The sequence below is a fragment of the Athene cunicularia genome (assembly GCF_003259725.1).
Source record: "Athene cunicularia isolate RWA chromosome 12 unlocalized genomic scaffold, athCun1 chr12_part1, whole genome shotgun sequence".
Lineage (NCBI taxonomy): Eukaryota > Metazoa > Chordata > Aves > Strigiformes > Strigidae > Athene > Athene cunicularia.
Window position 1 is genome coordinate 19,333,857 of NW_020799116.1, and position 23,506 is coordinate 19,357,362.

A 23,506-nucleotide genomic window follows, 5' to 3' on the forward strand; every position below is an offset into this window, starting at 1 on the left:
ACAGACAACAAACCATGCCTGGGCATGCAGGATGCGGGCTGAGCTGCAAATGCATGGAGCCATGAGACATCTCATCTCACTGGAGGCACTGCCAGACCACGCAGTCTGTATTTCCCAGTAGCACAGTATAAGACTTGGTGACAATAATGAGACTCAGACCCAGGTCTCCCAAGTCCCAGGAGAGCAGCTGCTCTTCTGGCTCATTGCTGGACAGTACAGACAGAAGTCAGGGAGCTGTAAATGGGCCCAAGATATTTTGGGGACCTCTGGTGAGTCAGAAGCTTCCCAGGTACTCTGACCCACTAGCAGAGTCACGCGAGAGGCTCCAGAGCAAACCATGAACATGAGAAAACAAGTTCCCAGAGTTATTATTCACAAGTCACGATAATTCATCCATGCATAAATTGTTGTGCAGAACGTGAGGGAGATACTAGGGAATATGTAAAGTAGGAGGGAAGAGTTCATGGGAGGGAATCACTCAGTGGAGGTACAACAACACTTTAACCCCTATGAAAAAACACAGCAGAGAAAGTTGGAGACCAAAGACACTGCCCTGTAAGGTCGGGTTCCACCACCTCCCCACTACACAGCCTGTCTTTTATGGACCAAGGCCATCCTGTCCTACCAGGCCTATATGCATTGAACACTCCAGGGGCTTCCTTTCTGCCGCACAGCTGTTCTAGCACTGCTTTCCAGCATGGATTTGCCTTTGTCTCACAGAAAGCTGAGCCGTTCCTAGACCTTGCTCAGGGCTGGCATGTGCACCCACAGCACAGTGCTGCAACCTCAGATGCAAGGAGTCTCCTCGGGATCTATTCACAGGGTGGAGTATTGCCTACTGTACATGTCTAGGAGAAGGTCTGCACCTTAATGCACATAAAGGAATACAAGTGAGAAAGACAGGGAAACGAAAATCAAGGCTGTGCCACTGGGACTACAGGTCCCTCTGAGACGAACACGCTCCCTTTCCTAGGCAGGGCACCCATCACATCACATCACATCACATTGCACACTCAAGGGATGGCCAGAAACACCTCTGTCTGCCTCAGGACCAACCGAGCACAGGCAGGGAGAGAAGGCAGGGTGCACATCCTCAGGAGCAGAGCTGCGGCCACTCCGTGAGACCAGGAAAGTCCTTGGAAACAGAGCAGCTCCCCAGCAGGCAGTTGCAGCCCTGCCTGTGAGCTCGGGAAACAAGGACCACTGGATTTGAGGACACCTCCTCTGGTAGGGCAACTCATCCATCCTACCAGCCACTGAGGATAAAGCTTGCCAGAAAACCTTAAGATTATTTTTGGGTTTATGGAAAATGGTTTTTAAGTGCATGTGGTGCTGGTCTCTACAGCAAATTCAGTTCTCGGAGACTGCAGAAAGTGTCACTTGCATAATTACTCCCTAATTTCCTTAACACCCTGCTGATTGCCTGCTCACTTTTTCAACAAGCTCTCTCTTACTGATTTCTTTTTGATAAAGTCATTTTCAAGGTTGCAATCATCATTTAACACTCCAAAATGAGTCCTTTCTTCAGGGCACACATTGTCAGGATTCAGTGACTTTAAATTCCTCATTCCTCCATTCTATTGCTAGATTCCATCCCAAATATCTTCAGAACCTTTATATTCTCTAGTCCCTGTTATTGCTCAGTCTTTTTCATCTATATCTTCTTCCTTTTCTCTGCAGAATATTTTGGATGATGCTCTAATTTTCAGTTCACCACTTTCAATTGAGCAGATCTCTGTGAAATCACAAAGATTTTCTGATAATTGCAGGAAATATTTCTGAGAATTTCAGGGGTAAAAAAAAAAAAAAAAAAAAGGTAAGCCCAAGGTATGCCACATGTACTGCCTGGTACCCAGACTGTAACAATCTTCCATATTCATGTATTTTATCCTGTAGCTCTCTCACTGACTCACCTGCACTATGCCTGTTAATTCTCCTTGTGGATTTTCAACATCCTGTACCTCTGAGCAGCTTGGCCTTTTCTTTCTAAATCAGTATGGTACAGAAATGTCTCTCTGGTCCTCCCAGTCAGGAACCTCCCCCTCAAAACTAGCAGTAAACACACAGTTGACTCACCAGTGAAGGGTTTAAAAGGCAGCACAGCTCTGCAGTACTAGAACACTGAGCTCTCAGCCATGGAAATGCCTAGATTTCCAAGGGCATGAGCAGATTCTACTGTTTTCTCTGAATTGCCAAATTCATCAAAACAGAGCATCAGGACTTTACTGCTGGGAGCAATGATTTATGCTACTGTTTGATATCTTTCAAACACAGTTTTTTCACTTACAGGTCTGTTGGAGACGCAATAATGGATTCTAGTGTAAGTGATACAATTCAGTACAAGCCATTTCAGCTAAAGCTACTAAAAAATCTGCATTATACGGAATAATAACTGATGGCCTAGTATGTAAATATTACTGTCAGTAGACTCTGATTAACTGAGTAATCCCATCATCAGAGTGATGCCATGAGACCATAAAGCCTGTTTGCAGAAAGTGCACACAGCAAGTAGCAACACCTCAAAGCCCTTCATTAGGCAGGGACAAACCCCACAAGAACAGGTTACTTTAACAGAAGGAAAGGAAAAGGGAAAATCCCTTAGCCGTGACATCCACAGGTGATGAAAACCTTCCAAAAGCACTTTTGAGACTGTGCATCAGCTGGGCACAAGGCTTCAGCAACAAATCCACAGTTTTACTAGAGCAGTTTCCAAGCTCTTTGTCCCCAAAGGCAGTTGAACCACAAGCATTAAAAAGCATCTGTAAGATTGAATGGTAAAGCTAAGCCTAACTGTAAGAAAAAAAAAACAGACCACACTCCTAGCACAAATAACGTCCACTCATGAGGTTGGTTTTAACTCACCTCTAGTTTAACCTCTTTGCAGTCGTACTACTTTCACAAGGAAAGAGCTCACCTCCTGCTCTGAACAGAGCACAGCTAACTCACATGGGCAGGAGTTGTGCGTGCTACCGAGTATGCAGGTATGTGAGCACAGATCGCTTTGATCACGCTTCCTCGAGAAGCAACAAAGCTACTGACAGGGCCAGGAGACAGACTGCTGCAGGTCAGGCATGGCACGAGTCACCCACTTCAGCTGCTTATCTGTCAATTAGCATTTACAGTTGGCATGCTGGTATTTTTCATTCTGCTTGACAGCCTTCTAATGATGATGACTGGGGGTTGAGGAGGGGGAGAACTTGCCAAAAAAGTATCTCTGTGCTCTCCAAGACCGAGATGACAGAAGAATACAAATCATCAATGTCAAAGTTTTTGCTAAATGTTTCTCTGAAAAAAAATACAGAGCATCCAAGAGTGACCTAGAAAATTTGAAACGTGGAGAGCTTTTGGAGCATGGCACACTCCCTGAAATCAAACCATGTTTCTGCTTTAACTGAAGTTGGCCAAACATTAAATCTTTCAGTAAAATCTCACTTCAGAGCCTCTTAACAATAAGCTGACAGCTCTCCAAGTATTCCACCCTATGGGTCACGCTTCAGCAGCTACCACAGGGACTGCCAAACCACACAGAGATGTGGATGTGGCAACCAGCACCGCTGTGGATTGCTGTGGAGGAAGTGTGCTCCGGCTCTTCCAGTGGGATGGTAACCACACGCCACCATCCTCTGTCACAATAAGGCCACAGATACCTGACTCAGTGGAATAGCAATTGTCAGTCTCAGCTTTACAGATGACACACCTGGAGCGGCACAGATCATTTCTGGAACAGAACTGAGGCTGAGCTCGGAGCCCCCAAATCCACAAGGATTAGTAAGTTAATGTTTGCTCCTTTCTCCTTTTCTCCTTTCTCCTTCTCTGCTACAACCACAGAGCAGCAACCAAGGGAGTACAGGAGGTGCCTGTGCCACAAGCAAACCATATTCAGATCTCCTCCAGAGGCTGGCTCCTGCACAAAACCAAACACCACTTCAGCTAATTATTTCCTTACATTGTTCATACTTTGATTAAATGGAAAATATCCATGCCATGAACTGAAAGGTTCTGGTATCCTTCTTGCTGAGTAACAACCAAGTCAGAAGACTGACATGGTTTCATGTGTTAAAAATGAACTGAAAATATCATTTGCAAACAGATATATAATTGCATACAAAGATTATGACAAAAGAATGCTTACAGGCAGCCCAGCAAAGCAGTCACATTAAATATCAGAATTAACCTCATTCACGTGATGTTAATTCAGCTCTCTTATGCATATTTACTATAATTAGGGTGGTTATTCAAAAGTCATTATACAACCGTCATTTAAAAATTATTTAAACCTATTAATGACTAGTGTTTATTGCCTTGGGGAGCCTCAGATAACACCCCAGGAGGCAGCCTGGGAAAACAGAGGGAGCCCACAGTCCCAGCAGCACTTCCTAGACCAACGAGCTCTCACCATCCTCAGGGTACTTTCCAGTCCTGGCCTCCACATGCACCGGATGGCACGACACAGGGAGACAAGCGGCTGACAGCAGAAGTCAGGTTATCTAATGGTAACCACAAACCAGACTGCTTTCAAGTTTTTCTCCTTTTTGAGTATGGATTATAAATGCAAATTTAACAACCCCAACTGCAACACAATGTAAATTACGTAATCGCATCCTATTTCACGGGCATGGTTCTCATCTCTGCAGAGAGGCTGAGGGAAGCTGGCAGGGAGAGCACAAGGCTCTCTCCCTTAAGGTATTCATCTTCAGATAAAGCAGGCGGACAGGGTCAAGCACCAAAGGTCCCTCTAACCCACACATCCCCAGCTGCTCATGGAATTCAGGAGGCAGCAGCTTCCTGGGACAGAGCAGCAGGCCAACACCAAGACACTTGGGAGGATGAGAGACCAGCTGGATATATTTCAAAACAAGATCATCTCAGCCACAGAAACTGGCTTCTCATCCCATTTTTTCCATATGCTGAAGTTTTTATCTCCGAGTTCCTTGGCAGCTGCTGTACAAGGAACACAACTCTACAGAGCAACAGGCAGTACATCTGCTTACCTTTGACAAAAAGCAGATGAGAAAAGCTGTGAACCCACAAACCACAATCTATCTGTAATTAAACATTTAGAAAACAGAGCGTGACATGGAGAGATGAAGAAACAAGAGCAATCCAGCCTGCTGCAGAGTGCTGCAGCAATCTGGCATTTCCTACAGAAACAGTAACTACAAGAAAATTCCTAGCATAGTGGGACTTTCCCCAAGTCTCTCAGCCCCCTTCTCCAGCCCCCCAAGCCATTTGCAGCTCAGGGACTTCTCTTTATTGGCCTGATCTATCAGTGTCCAGTACTCTACTGCTGAGTAGCTGACAGCAAGGTAGATTCAAGATATACAGGGGAAAAGGCTGGTCTGAGAAGTGGTGGATCCCTGAGGAATGGTTACATCACCAAGAGGATCCAAATAACCTTGCTGTATATTGTTATTACAGGTCTCTATCAAGACTAAGACTGAGATGGATCTTGCACACGCTGTGTTAGTGGTCACCTGGAAGGGAGGATGTTTGGCTCGAGTGTCAGTGATGCTGTGCAGCTGAAGAGCATGTGGCAACACCTTGAAGCATTTAACAGTAATGCATTCATTTCAACAGTGATCTGATGCCAACCAGCAGGGCATGCCCAGGGCTTATGGTCTTCAAGGTCAGAGGAGACCTAAGACTGAGAGTCCAAAGATGTCATCACCAACACTGAGTTAACAGAACGTAACTTCAGGCACATCACTGATGGGCATGTTAAACAAGATTGGCACTAACACAGAGCTGAGGCATTAGGAGGATAACTTAGAGAATCCTAAAGATGTAGCAGCTAAATATAACAGATTAAGATGCTATATGAGGATTATTTTATCCCAGATAGCACTCAGTGCCTCTTTTCAAATTCCTTTCACACAAAACCCATTACCCACTTGCACTGGGACATCCACCGTGACACACAAGTTTCTATTTCTCCCTGCTCCTGGACAGCTCTCCTCAGGCCTCCCTTCTGCCTGGTTATCCAGGTCGTTTGCCCTTTAGCAGAGGTGCCAGTCTGCATCTTTAAGTACTTTATTTCCACAGACACCCCATCTAGCCTGCTGAGACACCTCCAGTTTTCTTCCTACGATTTCTAAATTCCCTGGATACCAGCCATGTTCTTTTTAAGCAAGTCCCAGTATCTTTCTACAACTCACCTCCCCCCACTGACATCCTTCTTGAAAATATACACAGAAATTGCCTTTCAGACTATGCCAGCTCTCTACATTTTATTGCCTGAATTTTGAACTCCAATTCACTTCCAATTTAGGACTCTCAAAGTGCTTATCTTTTAAACACAGCATTTGCTTCACTTGTCAGCACACTCAGTCCTGCTTTGAGAACACCACCAAAACAGTTGGTACAGGCAAGCTCCCAATTACGGCTCCAGGAAGGATAACAGCGTTGTGTCACAGCTTGAGAAAACATGCAATGTGCCTAGGACTTCACATGCTCCAGGGCCAGCTTTGGGTGGTAGGTGATATGAATGGCTTCTGCATTCACTCTTTAAGGAGATTTCAACAAATCTGAAAGTTTTCTTTGATCCAGTGAAGTGGACCTTTTACCTGCCACTGAAAGCCCTAACATCTCCCTGCCCAGCTAATTCTAACCTCCACCTTCCTTCACCCCTCTGAAGAGGGCACCTTTGCAGATCAGCATTATAGGATCACTGGAAAAATGTGGAAATTTTAAAATGAAAGCCTTTCCTATACCATATAAAGGGATCAGAAGAAATTTCTAGAGTTAAGACAGTGAGGGTCTGGAGGCATCAGGAGATAACAGCTCAAACAGAGACAAGTTCTGTGCTCTGATGTTACCGGCCGCACTCCCATTCCACAGCTAAAGAGAAGCATGGATGGTTATGGACTTATTACAGGGAAATCTAAGGTCATGCATATGACCTTCTTTAATGGTTGGACTCGATGACCTTAAAGGTCTTTTCCAACCTAAATGATTCTATGATTCTATATCAAACACTTGTTCCCATGCCCAGAAAAAGTATGAATAGGGTTGAATCCTCTATTAGAAAAGTATATTTAAACTATCAAAACTTAAGAGTATTTAAATATTTAGCATATTGAGTATCATTGTTCACAGATGACTCTAGGGAGGGGTCCACATGGCTCTGTCTTATCTATATTCCTTTCCTGACTCATCATGGTCTACTGGCTAGCCACTGGATTTGAACAACAGCTGCTTCAAAGACTCCTTTGCTCCCATCACAGGGATTTATCACTCTCCAAAATGCTGGTCTAGTGCCTGGCCATATTTCTCAATACTTTGTTATACAGCCACCTTCTTCCTCAAAGGTCATCTCATCCCATAACGCTGTTAACAATATAGAGATTAAGCAGGTTAGCACAATGCACTAATTCACCCCAGGACCTTCCTGTGCATTTCCCCCAGGGATATTTTACAATTAGCAATGGCCATAAGGAAGTTGGGAGAACAATGAGGAAAGGCCCAGTTCCTTACTCATAGATTTAAAGCACAATATCAAAACACTAAAGAGCAATCCCAATGCAAAATCAGGCTGGAAAGAAGTCAGGCTGGAAAGCTTTGCCTTAAAGGGGTAAATTTATTCCTAGACAATTCAGCCTATTTGATCAAGCATTTAAAGACCCCACATGCAAATAAAAGTGTGTCCTTTTGCAGAAGCATGTAACCATGTGATTACACACCAATTCCAACACGTCTTGACCTGCATGGTGAACAGAGTGCAGGATGTTTTGCACAGGAACAAACGTTTGCCAAGAACATGCCAACTGCAACTGGGAAAGAGAGCAGTCCCAAGGCTCCCCCAGAGAGATGTGCCTCCAAACTCACTTCTGCACCCACTGAATTAGAGCACTGGGAGCCTTCACTGGCAATGCTTTCTCTGCACCCAGCACTCTGGCAAGCTCCCTGCAGGACAGCCTCTCTGCTGAAAGGAAAAAACCCAAAGACCATGGGAAGAGGGAGAAGCTCTGGATGAAAAGAGGGTTTTACCCTTTGAGACTTCATTTCTCGACATCCCCAGTTTCCCAGTTAATGGCAAAAGTGGGTGCCTGATACTGACTCCGAAAGGGTAAGAGAAAGAACCCTGCCAGCTGCCAGGTGTAATGCACCAGCAGTGCAACGCCCACCTGCGCCATCTCAATGATGATTCTCAGCATGCCACCATGACCTTGAGGTGGCCTGTCCAAAAGCTAATTCAGATCCTTAACAGCCACATCTGGACAGAACCACAAGGCATCCTCAGGCTGGTGCCTGTACCAATTTGTACATCTGAGCAGGTACTGGCTCTTAAGGGAGCTCTTCTCCGGTGATTTGGGAAACCACTGCTTTAACCTCTTTGGTCAGTATTTGCCCAAGAAACCTGCACAGTGTGAGAACAAGAGCTATCTGAACCCTTTGGAAGGAAATTAGTTTTTCCTGCCTGCCTGGCTTGGGTGTAACATAACACTAGTGGGTGTCATAGCTCCCCACAGGACCCAGCAGTTCCTCCTTTAGAGGGGCACTGAGGTTTAAGAGGTTCATGCAGGCAGCTGCACTACACAATATCCAGGGGTACATCCAGAGCAATCCTTCTGGCCAGTTCTTAGAACTGTTGAAGAAAGGAGCTTAGTACCTTGTCAGAGTGCAAGAGGCAGAAGAAGCAACACTCCTATGTGAATATCCAGGCTCCAAGGTTCTGGTAGCTCTTCAGGAGAGTCTAGCCAGAGGTGAGTGTGCAGGAGATAACCCTGACACCTCGTGTGACAATTCCCCGTTGGGTCAGATGTGCCCCAGCTTGGTTGAATTCCTAAGGGATTGGGAGGAGGAAAGAGCATGCACAGACATCTCCTTACATTGTCAGAGAGGCAGCACAGTAGCAGGTGGCTCAGGTATTGCCACATGAACCTCTTGTGGAACTAATACCTGGGGATGTATCAAGCCAGCCAGCAACACAGGGCTCAGTACCTCTCAGTACCTGCTCCATCTCTCAGCAACAAGAACTGGAGCATCAGAGAGGTGATGCTTTCAGCTGCTCCTCTTAGAATCAGATGGATCAATCATTTGCCTGTCACTAAGAGGTGTCTATTAAACATTCTGGAATTTACTTCTTACATTTAGTGATGGGCCCAGTACACACCAGAAGGAACAAAACCAGACAAGCTAAATTAGTGCAATGGGCAGAGAAGCAGGCAGTGGTAGAGGACAAACACCAATCTCACGTGGACCAGGCACAGAAGAACACTTTGTCAGGGAAAAAAAAAACACAGACCACCTCAGCTCTCTCCTCTAGTGATATCACAAGTTGGGAAGAATCAATAAGGCTTTCAAAAACCTAGGACTATAAACAGTAAAACACCTCAGTCATCATATCATTACTGTACAGCTTCGTTCCACGAGACAGCTTCTTAGTGAGACTTCTCAGCCTGATTTTATGTGTATGAAAATATACCTTGGGATTCTGAAGACTTAAAATTACTTTCTCTGTTAACTCTGCTCCTGAGATCCTTGATGGAAAAGTACATCAAATGTTTTCTTGGGCTTTTACTGCCATCCTGGCTCAAACCGGGTACATGAAGCCCATCTGAATATTGCTAATTTTCTGCTAAGACATGGACTGTACATCACAAAAACTAAGATTTCCCCTGCTGTCTACAAAAACAGGAGATAATTACTTTCATCCTCTTGTTCTAAAGAAGACAGTTTCAGAGATTTAAATACTTGATTCTCGTGTTTACAGCTTTATAGCATTGACCCTCATTGAAAATGTAATTCATTACATGATGCACTTGATTTTAGACCCCTGTCCTTTGGGGGATCTACTTCTGGAAGCTGTTTGTTCATCCTGTGGAAGACATCACTGAGTGAACTTATAGGTGGCCTGAAGTGATGGAGATGCAGGAGGACACTTGGGTGCAACATCTAGTAGTTGTCAAGGCATACACAAAGTGCAACAGCATGGTAAAACAAACCTCGAGGCAGAATGCTACTTTACATCAGACACTTCACTGTGACAAGTCAAATGTACATTGTACAGCTTCAGCCATTGCAGAAGCCAAGAAGAACTTTCCACGTCCTTCCCGTGTCTCCTTGTACAAATGGCTTCAGGATTTTCCCCCACCGTTCTTTCTGAGTGCAATCGTAGCCAAAGATTCAGTAAGCTGGTCACAGAGCAGTACTGAGAACCTCTCAGTTGCTGTCCCATTCACACATGTTGGGTTAAACAGGTTGCCACACATGATGCAAGAAGAATTCTCCCCCTCTGAAACAAGAGAGGATGGAAGTTTGTGCCTTTCCTCACAAGCACAGAGGGCTGTTGTCTGCCAGAACCCTCAGTGCTCTTCCACCTAACGTGCTTCCTTGTCCCACACGGATGTAGAATGACAGCAATGCTCCTGATCTCTGATCCTGTAGCGTACAGTGTTTCTTGCGATCTCTGTAGGTATTAAAGGTTTAATAAGAGTCTTTAAGGTGCCCTGTGGCTTGCACGGGAATGGGGCGGATAATAACTGTGTGTCCTTCTGTGTTAAATACCTGCTTCCCTGTTGCCTGTGATTGATGGCTAATGATACAATAGTCCACTCAGACATGCCAGCCCCCATTTTCCACTGTAATCATGTTTCATTTTTAGTCAAGAACATTAACAGCCCAGTTACAGTCAAATGGAAACAGAAATTCAGAAATAAAAGATGCTGGCTGCCATAGCTTTGATCTTGCATCTTCAAACCTGAAACATCTGAATTTAATCTTGTACTTGTGTGAGTTTCATAACCTGAGCAGAAAACGGCAAAATTTGAGGTACTCTTTTTGAACGTACCCCAATTCAAGATAGCCAGACTTCCATGATTTACATTGAAAAGGTCCAACACAAACTCAGCTGGGAAGAAAACAGACTAAAATCCACATCTGAAGGGAATTTCAGCTCTCTCTCACTATCATAACCATAGTTATGCAAACCACCACACCCCCCCCCCCCGCAGAAAAGAAGGCAGACCATCACTCTTCTAAGGAAACAGCACTTCTGCCTTCCTTAACCTCAGGGACTGCAGTTTGACTTTTTTTCAGACTCTAGACTCAATCTTTTACCTTCCTGTTCCAGCAATCCAACATCAACAGTGCACCAAGGAATGGAAAAGCAATCACTACTGAGATAGCATAAAAGCATGAACTAACACTTCTGATGCTGAAGTTAACAAAAACGACTCATCAAGTGAAAATTGCAACAACATTTTGGTGTGCTCCCACTTATCACAACAGTCCAGATGGAGTCTTAGAGCTATAATATGGCTCATATGCTTGTAAAACATGTATGGTGTTCCCCTCAACATTGCTGGGATTGGGCTGAGAAGGACTGCCCTCTCATTCACAGTGGCAGGTCTTGTGCAAATCATTATGGCAAAACCATGATAGAAAATGATCTTGCCCTGGAAATGAAAGTTATGGTGAGCTCCCCAAGATGCCTTTATTCATATAAACGGAACCCATACAGACATTTCCCTCCCACTGCCTCTGTGTCTCCTTTAAGTAATTTCAACCATATTATCAGCACCATCTACTTCTAAGCATACAGAAGGAATTTCTAATAGTGCATCTGCAGTTCTGTCAGTCACCAGCTTACCTAAAGGATGACTTCAAAACCATTAAAGCAAACGAGTAGCATGAGTCCTATTAACTTTCATAGAGGAACTTGATCAAGGGATCTTACATCTTAATCCAAAATCACTTTCTGACCATGTACACAATCTACCAACTGTGGCAACACACTATCTACAGCTGATTTATCATGCTGCTTTGAAGCACTTTGACACTCTACAAAGATAAACAGCTTCCAAATGGTTACACAAGAACAGAGTTTCTACAGATCTTCATAGAAAATCAACCAATCATGAAGGTAAACACAATAAAAAACATAAAATCTGTGAATAAGAACAGCCAGCAGTAAAACATTGCTCTTCATTTTAAGGTGAAACTGCACCTATATGTAGCATCTACGACCAAGATCTCCTCATTGTCACACAGCTGTTCTATTAACACATTAGGAGGAGAGGACCTGACAGCTACACGGACAGGGTTAGCATTGGTATCCTGCATATGCATCCAAGGACTACTTCAAATCCTTTCCAGCTCAAGGCAAAGTCCCACCTACAAATTCAAAGGATAAGTATGCCAAACACTCAGGAAAATGCTTTGCATGTTGACAGTGACTGAAACAAAGCTTTTCTTGTGTGGTGCTCTGCCGAGTGCTCTACAATACAACTTTAGACCTATGGAAGGGGCAGAGAGCAGACGTATCTGTGGTACATGTTTCACTTCATATTCACAAACAAGTTTTCAAGCACCCCCGTTTTTACAACAGTCAGGCTGGGCATGACCAGAGGTTCAGCTGCCCAACAGTGGTTCCTCACTTTAAGCCACCACTGTAGGGAGCATCCACACCCTACTGGATGCTGCCCAGCGGAATCGGTACCCAGCAAGGGTGAGTGATGCACTGCAAGTACTGGTATATCATGTCATATGATCAATCAGTCAGAGAGAACTGGACACGTATCTTTGGCAATCACTCATGGATCAAGTTATTTAAACAAACTTCAGGAAATCACAATTATTCTTTAACATTTGCCAACTTTAGCTCCTGGCATTGTAACTAGAACATCTATCCCAAAAGAGAAAAATTTGATTAACAAGGCATTTGAGATCTACAGGGAAAGAATGGATATTTCAGAGACACATCATCATACAGATTTGTTAATGTCAACCGGCAAAAAATCCCAACAAACCCATAAACAGAACATAAATGCCCAGGGGCCAGAGAGAGAACAGTTTCATTTTAGAGAAGGGTAGGGAGGGATGCTTTACGTAGAACAACCTATTTATACAGCACCCCAAGTGAACTTCAGCACACGGAATATATAATTCTGCAATATACAGCAATATTTGAGTCCTGAGATAACCCTGCTGGGCCGTTCGTCCCCAGCAGCAACCAGAGATACTAAGGAAGTCCTGCTTAAGCATCTGCTGCATGCCCTAAGCAGCTCACCCAGAAGCTGTCCTCTGGGACAATCCCATTACAGAGCAGCAGTTCAGCAGTAGCAAACGCATACAATTCTCATCACAGGGGTAAGGTGAGGCTGAAGGAAAAAAGGAGGAAGGAAAAAAGGAGAACAGGATTTTGGAATAAGAGCAGGGAGGAAGAGGAACATGGCAAGCTGGGATCACACAAGTAAAGCAAGAAGACGCAGCTTCACAACTCTTCCAGTTAAAAGTGAACTTCTTTTAAAATATGTTGGTGAGCATGGTTTGCTTTCTGAGGCAAAGGCAGGACAGAGCTGCCAAGAAGGTGGCTGTAGTTTTTTTATCTGGGTAGGGCTAGAAAAAACACATTGATGGGCAGCTACCACTGGCTGAAGGAGGAGTGTGTGAAGTCTTTGGCAGAAGATTTCTTATGACCTTCTGTGCCAATGAAAGAAAGACTAGAGGATTCACACAGCTTGAAGAGTTAAGATGACAGAAGATGTTGAGATGACAAAAGAGAAGAAGGTCCAGAAAAGTATTTTCAGTACCAGAATTTTTTGGCAGTTACATTTTAGAACAAAAGACACCCTTCTCTGCACAGGAAAGGTCTCTGTAGCATTCAGAGATTAAGTCAGTCCTTCTGAACACAAAAGCAGCCAGTGCGTTTATCACAACATCACTGCAGGATATACACATGTCCACCCACATGCCCGGCCTCACCACAGGTCATTGCAGGCACATCCGACTGCTTATTCACAGGCAAACACCTGCCCAGCACTAGGAGCCTCCCACCACAAACTTCCGTACAGATCTCAGAGGCTTACAACTCCAGTTAAATGATGGTTAAATGCAGTGATTAGTGAGACACAAGTGGGAATGAACAAATGATTGACTCAACATGTCAAGCCTCAGTGATGTAAGACCAGGGTGAGCTCATGACCAGATCACACGCTGAATCAGACATAAAAAATCACCACAAAAAAATCACCAAATCAGCTCTGCTGCCTGGAAATCCACTGATCTGATTACAAGGTAACTATGGAGGGAACTTTCCACAGGTCACAATTACTCCATAATGTGCATATTTCCCAAATCATTAGGATGTTTATGGAAGAAACACTGCCTAGATATACAAGCCTTTGTCTTCTCTATACACACACTCAAAAGTGGAAGACTCCAAAAGGTTAGTTCCAGAAATCCACACAATCAAAAGCAGGACAGGTTTAACAGGGAAAAAAAAAAAAAAAAAAAAAAAAAAAAAAAAATACACCTAATATACAAGAAAAGCAAAAGATAATCCAAAATGCATCTGATAATCCAAAAGCAAGGCCATCTCCAGCACTCTTAGCCTAACATGCAAATCAAGTTCAGTGTATTCATGGACACACTCCATTGCCACCACCATCCTCAAATGCAAGTTAAAGCTGAAGAGATGGAGTGACATTGTCAAGTAATTAAATGATGGATACCCCACAGCCTGTGAAAATACACTCGAGGCAGGTGTCATCTTCCATTACAGGGGGCATTTTGCAGATTCTAGGATAAAATGCTAAACTCCACAACTTTCCTACCAAAAGGAAAACAATTATTTTTGATGTTTGGACACACATTTTCTCTCACAAACTGCAACATGCTCCTTACACCACAGGCTTCAATAAATGCTCCAAGGCTACAGGCCACCAGAGTGAATGCATTCTCAGGATAACCACAAGCTCCTTCTGTATTTAACTGGGAAGCCACACACAGTTGTGACTGGTTATTGCAAATGTTTTCAGGACAGAAAGTCCTAGGCTTTGCCTGCTTGTCACAGCATCTTGCGGATTTTAACACCAACAGCTACAGCGAAAAGCCTGTGAAGTCTGATCTGTACCAGAAGCTATGTTCACACTAAATGCAGAAAAGCACTGCAGTGTACGGATAAAAGAGGACAAGCTCAGAGCAGGAGAAACACACAGCTGATGCTTCCAGTTGCACGGTGGTGGGATGTGCTCAAGTAAAGTGAGCACCCACAAAACCCAGTAAGAATCCCTCTTACTCTCTCTCTCCAGCAAGAAACAAGCAGGGAACGGAGGTATCGCTGTGCTCAGCAAGCTAAACCAGGACCGCACAGCACTGCAGGGGAAACTGCTCTCCAAAATGTGCCCGTCAGTACAGGAAGGTGCAAGAGCAAGTCTTGGAACAACTGCTCTAAGCACGTGCCTGGAGACCTCCACAATAATTCACGAAGTACGTATTTAAGTTCATGCCATAGCTCTCCCATTTTTGCCCCCTTAAGAAAGAGGATGAAAGGATTACAAAGATGCTAGTTACTAGCAACAAAAGCTCAGAAATAATCACGCTGCCAGTGTTGCTATATTCGAGGCCTGAGAGGATTTGGAGACAATACTACATAGTCGACTGATAATTTGCTTTTAAGCTTAAAAAAAGCTGGTTCTGTTTCCATATGTATAACAGCCAGCCCCACACCTCAGCTAAAACAGTAAAATATCCAGGCAGCAGAGACAGGATCTCTCCATTTCTCCTCCTTCACCTGTCTTTATGGTACATGACAGCACAAGAAGGGTACTTCATTTCCCACCTGATTTTCTTGCACTCAAAACCAAGCTGTGTTTCTTCTACAGATGAAGGAGGAGTGCAAGAGAGAATTGGAAAACAAGAGCTGTGGGATGTATTCCCAGAGCTGACTCCCAGGAAGCCAGCCTGGTGGCCCCAGACAGGAACACTACTACTCCATGGGCTACGCCAACACTTAATGCAAAGAAAATGCAGTAAGATAAATGGCACACCATACTACAATCTTTCAAAATGAGAATAAAGGAAGGAAAGATTATTTAGGAGAAAATATGTGACTTAGCAGACAGAAACCTCATTTTCTATCTGAAATACCTGTGCCTCCTCAAAGGAAAAGCAGCACATCACAGACAGAAAAGAGTTCTCCTCTCATAAAAGTCAAACAGCCAACATGTAACAAGAAACCAAGAGGCGCATCACAACCATCAGGCTGCAACAAGTGCTGCACCCAGGTTCTTCAAAACAACTCATCAGCCATCTGCCCAACCAGGGCAAAGAGCCTCCCAAAGACAGCAGGAGAGCTGGCAGACGGAGACTCACTCAGGCAAACCTGCCACCCAACACCTCTGCACTAGCAATAATGACAATCCATCACGTTCCACATACGTTACATGGGACCCTTGAGCTGTAATAAATTGCCAATGCAACAATCAACCAGGCAAAGCAATTAATAAGGGGGGAATTTTCATTACTTTAGCCACAGCAATTAATACAAGTGGAATGAAACTCTCCTACATAATTAGGACAGTGTAGAAGATGGATGTTTCTTTATCACAGTACTTAACAGAAAGCCCCCTCAAACCTCAGCGGTTACATACACATGCTGGACTTACTGAATGGAGGGAGTTGGACCTGGTAAATCTGTAGTTAGCAAATTTGGGAATGATCTTAAGTGGGTGCTGGTCTGTGCTGAGTAAAACAAAAGAATTTCACAGTATAGGAATTATACAATGTAGGGATGCAGCAAATTGTTTTTCAGGCAGGGGCAGTTAAACAGGCATTAAACAGCATCAAAAAGTGCTGTCTCTGCAAAAGCTATTTATTCCCAGCCTACAGATGACCGAGAAAGACAGGTTGACTAGTAAGGGACTAGGAAGCCACTGTGGGCTGACACTGTTTTGCAATTTATGCTCTCACAAGAGACTGAATTTGACAGGGATAGCTGATAACCTTCTGAAAATAACTGAACTATCAAAGAATCTACATCTTAGCTAACACAGGTTTTGTTTTTTGGAGCTTGTAAAAATGCAGATTAATTCTTATTCTGAGAAGATGATCTTATAACTCTACCCTGGAAGATATTAAAATTGGTTATCTATTGTCTAAGGACAACTGAACTGCAACTCCCCTTCTGAATATCTCTATTTGGCTTTAACTGAGCAATTAAGTCAGCTCCCTCCCTTACAGCAGGTCAGACACAAATCTTACTACTGTTTTATTTAGTTATTTATTTAAATAATTAGAAGGCGCTTTTTCTTCATGTTTAGTCAAGAGCAAATTAGAGAAGTTAACCTATGTGGGGCAATCCAAAGACTACAACTCTCCTGAGCAAATCCATATAGCTTGGGTCACTCCAAAAAGCACATTTCTTGCATCACTAATGACAAACTACTGTAGCTCTACTAAAACACAGTAAAGATTGGCACATGCATGCTTTGGAGATGATCCCCTCAAACCACTCCATCTTCCAGGTTTCCTCTGCACACACACAGAGCCACATATAGTAGTAAGGAAAACTGGAAGACATCATACCCTATCTGGTTTTAGAATGTCCCAGGTAGAGTGCACGGCTGGGACCATTACCCCCACCATTAGCAGGGCTCTGGCAGCACCCTGCCTGAATGTTGAAAGGGAAACACCATAAAAAATTATCCAGCCTGCTGTAACTGTTGCTGTGGAGGGTCAATGTAAGCAGCAGTTGAACTCCAGCCAGAACTTCTTCAAGTGCATGTTGTACAGTGAATTACTGGGCACCTCTAGGCACTCAGTTCAGTTTAAGGACTGGTGCTTCCAGGCTCTTTGCTGTAGCAATGGACCTAATCTGATCAAGTGAAACACCTGTCCAAGTACAAAGGGATGCTCTAAATGGAAAAAGGGGCAGAGCAGGCATCAACAACAGGAAAAAGAGGAATTCCCAAATTCCCAGGTATTTGGGAATTGCTCTCGCACAGGGAAACATTATTTCCTGTGAGCAGAATTGTGGAGAGAATATGGAGAGGCATTTGGTTAAAAGGACTGTCATACATAATTGCAGATTCCTCAGTGACAACAAGATAAATTGGGAATTGTAGCAACACTGAAGGGGAAATAAAAGTTGTCACTGATGGTAAAAGTAATAATTAATTCTGGAGCCTTCTCTCTCTATGATCACCACCACCACCCCGGTGGGAATGCACCAGGCTCCTTCCAAGCAACAATTATTTCTGTAAAACATTTCTGTAAGTTGCAATACCTCTGTAACTGAAAATAGAGGCAAATGCGAGAGCTTAGTGGGACCTTTGAAACCCCAGCTGTGAAGACTCATTAACTGTAAGTACATTTTTGCAGATGATCTGAATCTGACTCATGACTCTCCTCCCATGACAGCGAGACTTGGGATTCAGGTAAAAAGGCTTTAGATAATTGATAGAGATTCTTACTCAGAAAAATTAGGAGGAAGAAGGCAGCAGATAGGAGACTTAAGGGATGTAGTGAAACAAGGGGGATCAATCATTAGTGTTTTTTCCTGAGTGAACCACCCTCTTCAGTTCCAAGGCATAGGGAGGGTGGTGCAAGATGGGAATCTGTTTTATTTTTTCGTATCTTGCTCATGTACAGCAGACAACAGCTCTAGCCTCAAAACCCGCGTCAGAGTAAAGGCTCCCCTTGGGTACTTATTCACTGGGGATTTAAGCCATTTTGCACTTTTAAGGGCTGGAAACGTTCAGATTTACCAGGCACAACTGCACGTAGGGTAGTCCTCATGTCTGCAGCTCCAGCTTGCCAAAGGACAGGGTAAATATGGGGGAGATGTACAATTAAGAATCTCTCCCACACACAAGGCATATGGAAAAGTGGAGCATGCAAGTCATAGCTGACTCAGAGCTGCATACCAGAGGCCTCACCTACAGTCACATGTGTATGTGTGTGTGCACACACAGCCGAGGGAAGCGTTTAATGCTAGCAGAGCTCTTTCTAACTGGATTTCAGTGTGAGTACAAAAGCATCAGGGCCAAAACCTGTATTAGGAGTCTGTCAGCCACCAGCCTCTGACTCTATCCAGTGTGCTGACATACACCAGGGAGGAGGGCAGACCATTTGGTGACCAGCAGCAATTTCACACTGGCATTTCTAAGCCTTTTACAAGTTTCTGGAAACAATATTTAAACCGCAGTGTTGCGTATTATACAAGAACAGATCTTCCTTTGAATGGTTCAAAAAAACCTCATTGGCTTTCCACCACCCCACCAAAAAAAATTTTTTAAATCTTCTAGCAGCATTGACCGAAGTGTAAAGCAACCTGGTTGGCTTCCATGCATCCGATGGCCTCTTCCAAGAGTGAAAACTCCACGCAGACATAGCCATAGTCGTAACCTGGGGACAGCATTTAAATACAGACGGGAGTCATGTTAGTGCCTTGTCATAAAGAAAGCCACATTAAATATTCAATTTCCCTTTCCCTCCAATGACAAACCCTCTAACCACCACCCCTCTACTCCAGAATGAAAAGGAGAGAAATCAGGGACTAGCTGGATGATGATTAACTGTGCAGTTTATCATGAATGTTAACAGTACAGTGTTTCCACTTCCCCTTACACAACCCAGTGACAGGCACACCCTTCCTTAGGGCAAGAAATAATTGCTTTCTGGTTTTGTTTTGTTTTTTTTTTAAAGCATAGTGATTTTCCATGCTAGTTTCACATTTTGCACTACCTTGGAGGCAGTGCTCTCCAAAGCAAGCGTTCCTAAGTCATTTTGAAGTACCTTGCCGCAAATGTATTTTAACTAACAGCCAGCATTTTAATTGTACAATATTTCAGAAAAAAAATAACATGATTCATTTGCCTTTGCTATTTTTCCTTCAACATCTGCTTATTTTTGAAGTTCAATCCCTTGTATTATGAAAAATTACAGCGGAGCAGGAATGAGAACTCCAATCTTCTCATTTTGGTATAGATGCTATCGCACATGTAACAAAGCAGGTGTGGGAGCTTTAGACGCAAGAAACTAGAGAGCCTTTACTTTTCTCACTCCTTGGAAAGCTGACAGCCAGCGGCAGAAGGGACCCACTGATTCAACTGTGTACTCCAGTTACCTGCGCTGAAATGTTATGTCCCACAGTAAAGTGCAGAGCGAACCCTACAGAAGCTAAGACCATCCTAAGAGCCAGCCTCGATGTTGAAACTATCTCCAAGAACTGAGGTGCTGAGGAATACCTAAAGTCACAGCCTCGCCCTTTACATGCCAAAGCCACCTCACTTGCAAAACAGTGCTTTCCAGATGACCACGGCTGAGATGTTTCTACACGGAAAAACAGCAAGAGGAAAGGCTTTGTTCCCTCCTCCTGATGCACTTTTGACTGGTTAGGCGTGAGGAAAGCTAGTCTGCATGTGGATTGTACCATTTTAGGCACCCAGCTGTCCTGGTGAAGAGCTTGTCTCCACTTCTAAAGATGCACATGTTAACACTGCTATCTTCATTGTTAAGCCTGATAGGTATCGGGTTCCGATTGCTTCAGCCCCTCACCTTCCATGGGAAGGTGACTCCACACACACTTCTTTCAGGCAAGGCATTCCAGTCTTCTGGAAAACAGACCCATCTCCCCCCAGCCTATGCCAAAGAACACTTGCTGCACTCTTCAACTTTTCATTCTCTGTTTCTTTACTATCTTTGTACTATCACATCAGAGACGAGGCTGTACAAAATTGTTTCATCATCAAACCCCACTATGTTGTTGGTTTGGGTTTTTTTTCCTGGCAGCTCTTTGCAGTGTTCTAACAACACAATCCTGACTTTGCACATTTACCTTTATAGCAAGACTCCAATTTTAACCTAGCTCCACCTCTACATCACATAGGAATTTACTCCCCTTCCCCATATTATTTTAGTCAATATAATTACACCAGAGGGAAATTTACCAATCTGGGTGCTTTTCAGCTCAGTGAAAGATGCAGGCCAGCAGCACGCCATCTGTGGTGAACGCAACTAAAGCCACTTGCTATTCTTACATGAAGTGGGCACCTGGAACTAGAGGTACAGTTTTTGGCTGGCAGGATCGACAGAACCAAATTCACCCAGTTGTTCCCATAGCATCCATTCTGCTCTGCAGCTCCAGCCACACTAGATCACATTTTAAAAATGAAGCAGTTCTTCTCTCTGCAGAAGAGAGTTGCTCTCCAGGAGCAGTGCTGCCCCTTGCTGGGAGACTGTTTTGCATTCTGGGCAGACACTTCTGCTACTTCATGGCACAGCGTGCAGGCTCACATGGTACATTTTTAAATCTTACTCAAATCCAGAACTCCAGAGCCACTTCTTTCCCTCCTGTTTAGAAAAGGGCTGCATGAATGATATTTGCCAGCCTGTAAGGCGCCTCATTTCCCTTCATGGAGAGGATTTTTGAAAGCTGCTATAATCAGCAAGCAAGGATCAGAGTGCTATCTTATTTCCATGTGCATATGAAGTAGGGGGTCTCCTGACAGAAAGCAAGATTGCAGAAGTTTTCACTCTATTTGCTCTACAATGAGATGCAGCTCACATCCTAGTCCTTGTGAAGTGAATGAGTGGTTTAGACATGGATGTAATCCAGCATGACACAACTGAGAGTGCAACGCTGAATGTTATATGTAGATACAAAAGGCGAGATGCTTGGAGGAAGAATGTACACTAGAAGATCATTCCAAGCATTACAAGGAGACAGTTAAGGGGAAGACCCGCACATTTCTCCTTCTACACTTTACCTCTGTCCTCCCCCACCAAACTCAATGCTCCCCAATAGGCATAGCTTCAGTAACATGTACAATGAGAACCAAAACCAGAAACTGTGACCCCATATCCTGCCAAAAAGCAGCTTCAGGCCAGATGTTCAGCTTTTGTGGTCAGGTTGCAGAGGGATGCAGCATTCTGCAATTCACTACGAGTTGTCTTTGCACAGATGGCACCAAAGCAGCGACGCAAGAAGAGAGCAGCCTGGAGCTGCTGCTCCACTCCAAACTGCTGATGAAGATCTGCTGGGGCTTGACAGTTTTCCCCGCCCTCAGGTCCAGCCCTTTGCGGGGACTGACAAGCACAGTCAGCACATGAGAACTACAGAGTAAAATCAGCCTTGGACAGTATGGCAGCCCTGCTCTGTCCTCCTACCCCCAGCTCCACCACAGTATCCTCCCATTTTAGATCGTGATGGAAAGGCCACTGAAATGGAGGCCCATGGAACAGCAGTGCTGCTACAGCTGCCTGTGAAATGTCAGTGCTGCCTTCCAAACACAATGTTTGCTGATTTTTTCATGATGTGCAATAATCACAGCACCCAGAGCACAACTCTTGAAACAAAACCAAGTGACTTGAGGCTGGGTCTTAGGGGAGGAGCAGCTATAGAGGCTCCTGCTACAAACTGTTGCATCCCTTCCCTGCCTCCTCTGTAGGGCTGGTTCAGCTCTTTGTGTCAGCTGCTGAGCTTGCACACTTTTATTTCCAAAGCCTTCACAGAGTTTCCCTGTCAGATCATAGCAGTTCAGCTGCTGCTACCAGAAGCAGGGCAGGAGATTTTGACAGAGGCATGGGGGCCAGGCACCTAATGGCAGCAATTGGCACAACATGCATCCCAAGATAAGCTGTCCTCCCCTCTGAATCAGAGCTCTTGTACACCCCCTGGTATTCTTGCCATGACAGTAAAACCAAAGTGATAAACCAGCAAAGCAAAATCACTGCTGAAGACTACAGTCTGGCTTTTTTGACTCAAGGTAGCCTAAATTCATATACAAGGTTTCACATGAAAATATAAATCCTGGTATCTTCTTAAAGAAGTTCTTTATGTTTTGGCAGAAGTGTGTGTGATCAACACAGACTCTGTCAAAAAGGAAAGAAATCAGTATTTCCCCCCACGCAACCTCTGAGCATACTGCAGCATAGTTACACTGTCCAAATGAACTTTCCAAGAGAAACAGTCCTCCAACACTTGAACTCATCCAGATTTTGGCCCTAGTATAGCCATAAAACATGCATGTCCTCACCTTCCCCCATGTTTTAGGTCAACTATGTAAAAGGAATTTTGCACCTTATTTAACTACTTCATCTAAGCTGCACAACTTTACAGTACCACAGGCTGTATACAACGGGTGAAAGGACAATGCAAGGAGAGCATGCACATACAATGTAGAGAACTTCTGTTTTCTTTTAAGTGCTTCAATGCATACACAATCCTTTACTGATGTTCCCAAATCATGCTCAGTTGTTTTCTGCACTGAAAATGGGCATGATCACTTAATACTTCGGAGTAAGGACACATTTATAGCTCCAGAAAGCTGCTCTGCAAACATTTGAATAAGGAATACTTTGCCACTGAAACAGATGTGTTTTAGTGAAGAGAATTTTGACAACAAATAACAGGTTCCTGTTAGCATGCCATGGTGTGGCTAAAAATTCTGACAGCCTAGGTTAAAACTACTGTTCTTTGGCTTCAGAAAAGATCAAAGACTTGAGATTTAAAATAAGACTTGTTTCTATACACACATAGTTTCTACTGAATAACTGACACATAGTAATGTGTTACTTCATGATAGTTTGTTATGTCAAAGATCTAAATAAAGGAAAACCATAATGTTGTTCTGATAGGGGCTGTAAAGCAGTGTGAAAACATCAAAATAATCTCAGGAGTTTTAGGAGACCAAATGAAAAGATCACATAATGACAGCAGCCCTGTCTGTGCCAAACAAAAGACACTTTTGGAAAAAAGGCATGATGGCAACATGGCAAAGGC

General features: G+C 43.9%; 1 protein-coding gene across 1 annotated transcript in view; it reads right to left on the reverse strand.

Annotated features, from left to right (window-relative positions):
- Positions 1-23,506, reverse strand: part of RBM6 (RNA binding motif protein 6) — a 55,587-nt gene that overhangs the window by 17,774 nt on the left and 14,307 nt on the right. Inside the window, exon 6 of the mRNA XM_026857311.1 lies at positions 19,055-19,128. Within this exon, the coding sequence (XP_026713112.1) occupies positions 19,055-19,128 (74 nt within the window). The remainder of the gene's footprint in view (positions 1-19,054; positions 19,129-23,506) is intronic.